We start from the raw sequence: 11,486 nt of genomic DNA on the forward strand, positions 1-11,486 counted from the left end.
TAGGAGAAACCTTGTGGCAGAAAGTTACTGTACAGTATGTATATATATATATATAGATACATATATACACACATACATATATATATATATACACACACACACACACACACACACACACACACACACACACACACACACACACACACACACACACACACACACACACACACACACACACAGATACATTTATTAATACTGTTTATATGCTGTCTGTTTTATCTAGATATATTGTTACTTAATTTTACTCATTATGTTTGATTTTTATCTGATGAGCAATTTTGTTTTAACCAACTTGTATGCATTTATGAATTGTTAAGAATGGAAACAGTGCCTTAGAAATACATGTTTTAAGAATGAGCAACATAATTTTTAGAAATACTTGTACAATGTTTTAGAAGAGGAGAAAGATTAAGTGAATTTGTATTGGATATTAGATTATTCAAAGCAGATGGTCACGCTGTTCTGATGTCTTATGGAGTTGTTTTGGCGGCATACATAACCCTTTCATCCTTTTCCACTGAACAGGATGAGCGTGGTCAGATGAATGATGATACAGTCCACTGGGTAGTGTTCCTCTTTGGAAACCAACGATGTTTGCTCTTCACGGATGAAATTGAGATTGCCACGGCTGCCTTAAATGCTGTCGAGTCAGAACGCATTAACCAGGAACTGAAGTTCTCACTAAGCAGCATAGACCTTTCATTAGTTGATGATGTTAAGAAGAAGGAGGTTGCATACATGAGCTTGGCTAGGTGAGATCAAGGGACAAGGTATTTTTCATTTTAAAAAGATATCTATATGTATCTGAAAATCCTGTTTAATGATTGATTTACTTGATCCAATACCACAGTAAAAGGATGGACAAAATGTTGAGATTTATGTTTTGATTTTATTGCTTTTGAATAAAGTTTGATATGGTTGAATTCAATATGGTATTCTGTATTGATGTTTGATAATATCCCTCATCATTGGTGAGGTTAATATAAGACATCTTTTATTTACAATCGCCAAAGTCACAAATTGTGTTTTTTCCTACAAAAGGATAAGTTTAATTACAGAACTCATAACTTAGACTAATTACTAATGGAATTTGTTTGCAGCTCTGGTGTTGTGTGGGAATACCGTAAAATCAAGGGCCGAAAATACCGTCCTTTCACACAAAACCAGACGACTGAACTGGAAGTCTGCCACAACTTGTATCAGGCTCAGCTAAAAACATTCTCAGGAGGTGCTCCTATTCAGTCATACTATGTGATAAGAGATAATTTTGAGGTAAGTGTTCATGGTATAGATTCTACCATTATATATTCTGTGCATGGTCTGATACTCAGATGTGGCATATTGTGTATCTAGTTACATATTAAAAGAAATATTATCAATTTTAACTGAAATTTTTACCTATTTCTTCTTCTGTAGGTGGATTTTGAAAGCATGAGAATTCTCAAGCCTTTCCACAAAAACATTCGAAGGACATTCCAGCCTGGGATCTGGTTTGAGGTAAACTGTTATAGTGTTTTAGTGGATTCTGTATATTTTGCCAGAAAATTTGATAATGGAGGTTTCATAAACTTAATATGTAAGATGCTACTCTAGTTATGACCAAGAATGAGTAAGTGAATGAAGAGTGATGTTTCTTTTATTTTTATTAGCTGCGAACGTCACCCCACCAACGACAGATCCATCTGAAAATTAACAGCCTTCAGATTGACAACCAGATGACAGATGTGATGTTCCCAGTTGTATTAGCAAGAGTTCCTCCCCCTAGAAGTGTCATGGCTGAGACAGGTGTGTATTCTGTAATAGGAGGATAAGGTGATCCTTCGTTATCATCTTTAACTTCGCCCTGTTATTATTTAGCAGGGAATTGGTTAGGTTAAATGAAGGTTAATGTGTGGATCCATTACAGATATGGAATCATCACCTTCTTGATTTCAGTAAGTTTAATGTCTTGTTTAGGAGAGCTTTCCTGAATATTTTGTATATATTTAATGTTTTTAATCTTCTCAGTTGTGCTTTTAATACCTTAAAGTTGTTGGATCTTACTCTCACACTTGGATGAAAATCTGAATATTGAACTTGAGCTATGATTCTACTGGATGTGTGGCTTGCAGGACTGCTCTATCTGAACACTCCACATAGTATTGAGATCTTTACACCCTCTTTACCAATGTGTTTTTGTTATTTTTCCATTTTCTGAGGTCCATATTTGTCATTTGTTATGCTGTATGGGGATGGTAATTGACTTTTTGGTGGGTAGCCTCCATATTATATCTCCAGGTAGAACAGTAACAATAATTAACACTGTTATTTGTGTTATATTTTTTTATATCTTAATCTTATTCAATTTTCCATAACAAACCTTGGACCACGGTTAACGGCATGCATAGTGTCATGGCTCAGGGATGTTACACTCCACCCTCATTTACTGGTTGAAATAGTGCAGTAGCCTCCTCCAAAAGGCCTGCTGAGTCAGTCTGCCAAAAAAATTCTTTGTGCACTTATGGCTACACATCCTCATCACCTGCCACTCAGCAATAATTTCCTGTGACAAGACATTCCATTCACCCTTGCACTAGGGCAAAGTTTTTTGTGACAAGACCCACCAATCACCCACCCCTTGGCCAAATTTTTTCAAGATGTCCCCATCACCTGGAGTTAGCAGGTTAATTTTCCTCCAAGGTGTATATAGCGTTTGTCTCTCCCTCTTCCTGTACAGTTGCCAAGCCATTCTGTGAAGTTAGCATCGTGCAGAGACTCACCTCACCAAGCTTCACTCAGTACAAGTATCTGGCAATGCTCATACAAGAATTTCACATTAAAGTTGAACTGCCTTTTGTATATGCCGTCCTAGAGGTGCTATACCCATCGAATGACGTCTCAGACAATCTTTATTCGGTGAGTTGTATTCAGAAGTACTTTAATGTAGCTTACAGATTGCAGTCCTAAGATGATACTGCAAAGGATGTATTGATTTTGTTAATGATGGAATTGAAGTTAGTACTAATGCTTGAAATCTAGGGGACTTTCATCATTATTTACATGTTTTAGGAATGTAAAAAACTAATGTTTTGTTGCAGATGGAAGAGTTTGATGAGGATAACAAACTTGTTCGTGAAACCTTGACTACGAGGGCCCATAGCCAAGCTATCAGTGGTCAGAAGGACTACTATGACCTTTTGCATCTTTCTCCTATTAAAGTAAGAGACATTTGGTGTTCACTTCCTGAAATGTAGAATATTTGAGGCTTTATAAAGACAAAGGTTACATCAGCATCTCTCTGTAACCTCCCCCACCCCCTACCCCCAGTACTTCTATTATCACTCTCCCATTCTCATTCCCATTTGCTCACTCACTCCTACATCTACACTCACTCCAACTCTTGACTCCAACTCATATCCCTATTCTCACTCCTACTCCCACACCCACTCTGACTCCTAGCCCCACTCCCACTCTTATCCCTACTCCCACCCTTACCCCTACTCTGGCTCCCACAACCACTCCCACTCCCACCCATACTCTCAGACTCCTACCCCAACTCCCACTCACATTTTCACTCTTTCTTACACATACACAATCTCCATATTGTTATGTTATCCATGTTTCTCATGACCCTCTCATTGTTCCTGACTTTCTGTCATTATTTCCTCTGCCAGATGCACCTGAGCTTCTCCTTGAGTGGGTCAGAGTCAGGAGCCAGTCTGCCTGTGGGAGGTCAGGTCATTCACCTCTTCCTGGAGAGTGTGGGAGTGACCCTGACTGAGGTCCAGGATGTTGTTTTTAGGTAAGTTGCATTGCATGTTGTAGAGAGTGGGCATTAGAATGATTATTAAATTACAATCATGTAATGTGAATGGAAAATAAGAAGTAGCATGCAGATTCATGGATCTAAGGATTTGAAAAAAAATAATGATCTAAAGATTTAGTGTGGCCAGTAGCATTATGTAAATCTCTTCTCGACTGAATCATTCCAAACTACATTACAGATTATCTTACATGGAGCGCCAAAATAAGTGGATGACGTGGGGCCAGCTCACACAAGAGATGATTAGCCATTACAGAGGACAGTTCCTAATGCAGCTCTTCAAAGTTGTGCTTGGGCTGGATGTCATTGGCAACCCATATGGACTTGTCATAGGCTTGACGCATGGGGTGGAGTCCCTGTTTTATGAGCCTATTCAGGTATAGTGAGATCTGCCTTTGTAAGTCGTTTCAAGTAATTTTTAGAATAAGGGCATTTGCCTTTGTGAATAGAAAGAAATTTTGGTGAGTAGTCATCACAGATTTGTGAAGATATAGTATCAAACAGAAATATGTTCATGAAAGTTATTTTTTTTCTTTATGTATAGGGTGCAATTGAAGGTCCAGGAGAGTTTGCAGAGGGAATGCTGTATGGACTAACCAACTTCATGGGAGCAACGGTTGGTGGTGCGGCTGGGGCTGTGTCTCGCATCACAGGAACTATTGGTAAGCAACTCCGTTTCTTGAACTTGTGTAGTTTTTGTAATAGCTTGGGACAATATGATACAAATGGCTTTTGTATTATGTTTGAGAAAGCTTAGGAAATGTGATTTATTTCTTTAGTGTATCTAAATCAGTGAAGGTGTTCTTAGGTATGAACTGAGTATTGTTACCCTGTTTGTAAAGGCAAGGGAGTTGCTGCCCTGACTCTTGATGATGACTACCAGAGGAGGAGAAGGGAAGCAATGCACCGCAAACCTGCTGATGGTATTGAAAGTCTTGCCAGAGGAGGCAAGGGAATGGTTACAGTAAGTATCTTCACACAAACCTGTCTGTGAAGATATTGATTTTCATTCCTACCTCTTCTACATTTAGCAGGGGAAAATAGTGTCTTTTAGGCTCATTCCCCAGTTTGTACCATAAGGCTTAGATGTGATGGGCCCTGGATCATGCAACATTATATTAATAATTGGGTTTGTTTCTGCCACAAAGGGTGTGTTTGATGGTGTGACCGGAGTGTTCCTAAAACCCATTGAAGGGGCCAAAAAGGAAGGTGTGGAAGGGTTCTTCAAGGGAATGGGCAAGGGCATGGTTGGCCTTGTTACTCGACCAGCCTCAGGCGTCATCGACTTTGCCAGCGGGTCGTTTGATGCTGTTATGAGGTGAGGATACCAGTGGCAGTTCTGCCTCAGAAGGCATTTTCTTACTGTTGCTGCCCTCTTTCACCCTTCTAATTTTTTTATTTTTAAAAATGATCAGCTAATGCAAAATTTATTCACTTATATTAGTGGTTGTGATAACCTCTATTACTTGGGTTTTGTTCATCTTATTAATATTTTTGTGTAGATTGAAATTTGTTCTATTTTCTTTCTTTCTCTTCATTACATATTTAACTCTCTCTTCCTCTTTAATCTGCTTACCTTGTCTTTATGGTATATTGCCCACACTACCCTTGCTCAGCGTAACAAAAGGATATGAATGAGAAGAAATAAGTTCACAGAACGAAAAATGTGGTTATGTCTCTTGCTGTGTGAATTTGATCACTCTCATTATGTATTATTTAGGATCTCCCATGTTTTCTTTATTGCTTCCATCTCCTTTGTCCACTTGCAACTTCCTTTTCCTTTGTTTCAACAATATTTTTTTTTCTCCAATTTTAGTGTCCTACATTTTTCACAGGTGTTCAAGATACATTCATGTGTTTTGGCTGCTCCCGTCTCTATTTTTCTTTGTGATTTACCTTGACAGTGTCACATCTATTCCTCACTTCTCCCTCCTTCCCTTTCCATACTGTTTATCATTCTCTTGTGTTAGCAATCACAGTTTGATTGGTGTAACTTAATTTTGTTCCATTGATTAACCAGACTGAAGATTGATATTTTCAGTTGTCTTGCATTTCCAGCTCTGAGGGTGGACTTTTTTTCAAAGCTCTGAGGTACTCTTTTGAAGTGAAAATATCCTAGATAGAAGTTTGCTTTTGAAATCTGATATAGTTTTACTTTATGCTTGGGCATTCCAGTATGCAATGTGCTTGTTTGATTATGCATACTGAGCCTGAGTTTAATTTGAATATTTTGGGGAAGGGGGACAAAGGAAACTGGAAAAGTTAGAATATGCGGGATCTTGAGAAAAATTTAGAGATAAGTGATAGGAATCTTTTATGTTTTCAAAGTAATCAGCAGCCAAAGTTCATTTGTCTGGATTAAACTGTTTTATTAGTTATTCAGTGTTTAATTACTGCGCTTATGGTAAAAGTTTTATATATGCATGCAAGTTACTTTCATGGTGGTATAATTCACTTCATGATTGCAATACACATATTTTTGCAATAGTTTGGTCAAGTATGCTCATTTGTTACTGCGATTAGTGAATATTTTGATTGCTCTGTTAAGCTGTAAGTACAGTGTGTGTGTGTGCTGTTTTATGTACATATTGAGATAAAAATGGGTGAAAAAATGTAATTCTGCTAAATTCTTAGTCTTGTAGGATTTCTTTGCAGTTTATATTAGTGAGAGTTATTTATTTTTTTTCTTATTTATCACTGGGTTTTATTTTCATGTTATCATCTACTGCTTTTGGGCTAATTGTATTATATAGTGTTGGTTTTAGCTGCTTTTCAGTCCGGTTGTTAACACTGTTTTCAGTTATGGGATACAGATGTAACTTATGATACAGTAAAAACAAGTTTTTGCATGAAAAATGTGCTGCTTGGCACACGCCCAAGCTATATATACTTTTACTGAATGCAATTAATGGGATTGATTTTTATTTTGTAATTAAGGGCGACGGAAGCAGGTGAAGAGACAGTTAGCCGTAGACGGCCTTCGAGGTTCATAGGCCCAGATAATGTTGTGCGACCATATGTGCAACATTTTGCCGAGGGAGCCAGGCTACTACGTGTAAGTGAGGACATTTGATACTGACTTGTGAAAGTATATAAAAAAATGAAATACCTTGAAATTCATTTGCTTTTAATCTTGCTTTTCTATTTGATTTTTTTCTTTTCTTATCTCTCCTACAAGGAATTGGAGAAAGGTCGTTACGCTGAAACAGATGTGTATGTTGGCCATGCCATCATCGCAGAGAATCGTTCTATGCTCATCGCCACAGACAAGAGGATAATGTGTATAACACGAAATGACATCTTGGGCCACTGGAAGGTGCATTTTGGTTTGAATTTTGTTTTGTTTCTAATTAATTAAAAAATTTTAGGTGTATACTTTCTCATCTGTCCATAAAGTCAAGAGTATGCAGTTTTGAAAGACTCACCATGAATTTTTACAGTTGTTTATCATACTTTTATGTAATTTCTGTCTGAAAGGCCTATACCTTATGTATATTTTTCACGGTTTATTTTAAAATCTAAGAGTCTACTATACTTTAATTACGCATATGTGATATTTGTCAGTATATGAAATGCATATATATATATTTTTTTTTTTCTTTCTTTCTTTTTTTTATAGGTTGACTGGCTTCATGTGTATGAGGACCTGTCAGAACCACCATTCATTACTCCCAAGGGATTGCGTTTATCTGTCAGACAAGAGAAGAAACGTGTATTAGGTGTGTTTGGTGGTGGAGACAACTCAAAGCTAGTCCCACTTAAAGATCCTGAGGAGGGCAAAGTAAGTTTCCAAAATAGAGGCTCTTCTCTAAATGTGACACACAGTAGACAGCACGGACGTACAATGCATGCTGTACCTCCAGTTCCACCCACCTCCACTGGTCCTAGTAGCACACATAGTCTTCATTCTAGCTCGTTCACACCCAATAGATCAAGCTCTAGTTTAGCTGGAGAACAACAGAGGCAAACCCAGAAGCGAAGAGGTCTTTTTGGTGTGTTGGGAGCCCTTAGCACGGGTGTGGTACAAGCTGGGAGAGGTGTAAGCCAGGGCATTTCTCAGCTTGGCAATATTGGCTCACAGGGGAGAGGATCTACACCCAGGAGCGAGGTCAGGGGGCATGTGGAACAAGGATTCGAAGTGATCCCACATTCTGCTGTAGTATCAGCTCCCAAGAAGGAGGTGGCAGAAGACATTGTCAGCTATATTCAGGTTCCATATGAGAGCTTGGAGATGCAGGTACCTTATACAGTTAAAGGTAGTCCATCAGTTGATGGCTATCAGAGGAAGTGATTTCATTGTTCTATGACTCGTGTTTTGTGTCTGTGTCTATGATTATTGGGAAAGCATTCTTTGGTCTGAAGTATTCTTGCTATGGGTACCATTTAAAGATGTTTGATATTGGTTTGATTTTAAAAGGACTGAGAATTTAGATATTTATGAAATGCAGTTTAAAGTATTGAATGGAAGCTATTTTCAACACATTCCTTGTCTTAATGTAATGCTAATTCTTGTCAAACTAGACTCACATTCTCTCATGATAATGTTTAAACTATATTTTGATTTTTTCTTCTCAGGTGATATATCAATCCTATACTTCAGAATTAGTTTGTGCCTTTGTCTGATATTTTAATTTTGCTTATGAGAATAAGACTACATGACATGAATGACTATTTTCTCCTTTTTGTGTGTATTAAGTGGGGATCCTTCATTATCATTCCTGATTAGGCTTGCACAATTGCACATACTCATGCCGAGGTACAGACTCTGATGTGTATATATTGTACAAACTCATACGAACTCATACAAACATGCATGCACACAGGGAGACAGGTATGCATGCATCCTCACACCCATGCATCCACACAGAAGAAGTTTTTACGGGACCTCACATGTAATGATTTATGAACCATAGTCATGATGACAGATGTAGAAAGGGTATGAATGATAATTAATATCTTCGTAATACAAGATATGTATTTAACTGGTTTTGATTATATCTTCATCAGAAATACATGTATCTCAGATGAAGATATAATCAGATCCAGTTAAATACATCTCTTGTATTGCGAATATATTTATTCTCATTCATACCTTTTCTACATGTAATGATTTTATGCTTGTATAGGATTGGAATTTGCATTCTGTATAACTTCTTATTAAATGAGTTGGATTTCAGTTGAAAATTTGTTAATGTGAATAGTGAATAAAAATCCATTCAGAGGCACTGTAGTGTTGTATAAACATTGTCAGCTTTTAGATGACTTGATCACTGAAATGCTATGGTGTCAAAACAATATGGGGGGGGGGGGGATGAAAGGATTAAGAAATGTATAAAGCTGGATGTATGAGGCTAGTTAGGTAAAATGTGTAATATGCAAAAATACCCAATAGGATTTTCCATGGAGGTATCATACAGTGATAAAATCTTTCACAGTAGTCATATATTGTATTTAAATTTTTTGTTTGTATTCAGATAACTGTTTGCAAACAGATGTCACAAAAATCATAGAAATAAGTCTCTCTAATTGTGGGTATTTTTCCTCAAGCAGTATCTACATTCGCCCCAAGCACATTTTTTTTTATTGTGTGTTGTGTGTGTGGAGGTGTATTAGGGGCTTCAGAGAAAAGAGATGTAATCATCCTTTAAACAGTAATATATGGCTGTATTGGGAATATCAGCTGGGTAGTTGTTCCTTGGCATAGCAACAGATGCTTACAAATGGATTCTACCCCTTCAGGGTAGATAAAATCATCATAAATCTTCATCATCTAGGTGAATCCAGAAGCATTAGCATAGTGTGTTCATCTTAAAGCCTGTCCACGCAAGCGGGCATGATCGATGTGCACACAGGCAGGCACAAATAGAGATGACATCACAGGCAGTCAAACTCTTCTGTAAACAAGTAGTTTCCTTTACAGTTGCTCACTGAAGTGCCCACTGATCATGACCACTTGTATGGACAAGCCTTTATTCTTTTGTCAGACTTTATTCCATGTTGTTTTGCTTATCAGTTAAATTGGATATTGTATGTGGTCTGCCTTTATATGAGATAATACATCTACATTCTTATGTATATAATTCACCTCAAGGTTTAAAAAAAATATTAGGTTAAAATTGCTTCCTTGTGCATGTACATTTTATTACCATTCACATTTAAAAGTATTTAAACATGTAAAAAATAAGGGATTTCTTGATATTCATAATGTTATTTGAATTTGAATACATTTTTTTTGTGTTTCTGGTTTCATCAATTTTTTTTCTAATTAATGTTTTTTTTTTTTTTTCTTTTAAAGGCATTCCTAACTGCAGTAATTGAAGCTTACCAGAAGACAAAGAGCTCCAAATAGGGACATCACATCTTGCATGGCATTGCAGATGCATCCAACGACCTGGCAGGAGGAATGGACCATCATAATCCCAATTTGTCTCTTGGGTCTTGAACAGATCCTTCGCCTTATGCAGTTATGATTTCAGTGAACGAAAAAAAAAAAAATAAACCTGGTGTAAGGATACGATATTAATTGCCTTGAAGTATCAGAGAATGCCCATGATGGAACTTCAGAACTATTTGCATGCTGTATGGTGAGTGGACAGGGAATTCCAATACCATAGGTAACGGTGTGCTTGTAAAAATTCACAAAACTTTAGGGACCTTCATATGAAAGCTGTCAAGTTTTTATCAAAGCTTTGCAGTGGGTTATCATCAGGGATGTTTAGCAAAAAGCTTAAATTACAGCCTTAGATTACCTTTTTTTACATGAATTCACATATTTGCATTAACAATGCATTAGATCAGTGCTTTTCCAATTTTATATTGAACCAAGTGCTGTAGTATATCAAAGATTTTTGCATTGGTTAGTGGTCTGTGCAAACTATCTGCTATGCATAATACCATGATTACATACCTTTACCAGTTGCTTTTTTGTGAAATTATTGTTTTGTGGTTAATACATGTGCATCTCTTATATCCCTGGAAGAATATTTTATATTATTTTTAGATATACAGAAGAAAACATGAAATTTGCAAATACATGATAAATAGCATGAATTTATGTAAATATTTACCACTATTGCTGTTACAGGTAAATGCTTTGTCTCTTGCTACTATAACCTATAATATGTTTTTTTGCTGCAAAGCATTGCAAAAAAATAGTAGGGTCTTTGGCAGTGGCAGTGATTTTTTTCACTGAACTAGTTGCCACATGTGTAATTATTGCATATTTTTACCATAATCTGAAAATACATGTGTGGCTCTTGGTAGTAAAATCTTGTAGTATATTGATTTTGTTCATGTCGTTCAGGTACTCAAGGCAATGTTTATTCTTGTGTTAAATAGACTTATGAACAAGTATTGAGATTTTTTAAATTTCTGTTATTAGGCTCACCTTCTACTTATAATGGTGGTCTGTCATATTTTTCACAAAGGTAATAGGAAAAATTATTCTGATGCAGAATAACTTATAAAGCAAAAACATACATGATAACAAAACATAGTTGATAATGATTGCATAACCACAGTATTGAATGAAAAAGTTAACAGAATGAATCTTTAAAAACATGCTAGATGTCAGAAAAGGATTTTTAAAATTTAGCTAGCAATTACCATGATAAATGCAATATAGAGGCATCTCCATCATTAATGCATTAATAAAGTAATAAATAATTGTGATAAGTGTAATCCT

At 36.6% G+C, this 11,486-nt stretch overlaps 1 protein-coding gene across 1 annotated transcript in view; it reads left to right on the forward strand.

Moving 5' to 3' along the window:
- LOC125041939 (vacuolar protein sorting-associated protein 13-like) overlaps positions 1-10,915 on the forward strand; it is a 76,506-nt gene extending 65,591 nt beyond the window's left edge. Inside the window, 15 exon segments of the mRNA XM_047637358.1 lie at positions 526-752; positions 1,101-1,272; positions 1,417-1,497; positions 1,650-1,785; positions 2,717-2,895; positions 3,078-3,197; positions 3,654-3,781; positions 3,984-4,179; positions 4,347-4,464; positions 4,645-4,766; positions 4,951-5,120; positions 6,740-6,857; positions 6,981-7,118; positions 7,422-7,583; positions 10,098-10,915. Coding sequence (XP_047493314.1) covers positions 526-752; positions 1,101-1,272; positions 1,417-1,497; positions 1,650-1,785; positions 2,717-2,895; positions 3,078-3,197; positions 3,654-3,781; positions 3,984-4,179; positions 4,347-4,464; positions 4,645-4,766; positions 4,951-5,120; positions 6,740-6,857; positions 6,981-7,118; positions 7,422-7,583; positions 10,098-10,151 — 2,121 coding nt within the window. The 3' untranslated portion in view covers positions 10,152-10,915.
- The last annotated feature ends 571 nt before the right edge of the window (positions 10,916-11,486 follow it).

This window comes from Penaeus chinensis, chromosome 31 (genome assembly GCF_019202785.1).
Source record: "Penaeus chinensis breed Huanghai No. 1 chromosome 31, ASM1920278v2, whole genome shotgun sequence".
In the NCBI taxonomy this organism is placed as follows: domain Eukaryota; kingdom Metazoa; phylum Arthropoda; class Malacostraca; order Decapoda; family Penaeidae; genus Penaeus; species Penaeus chinensis.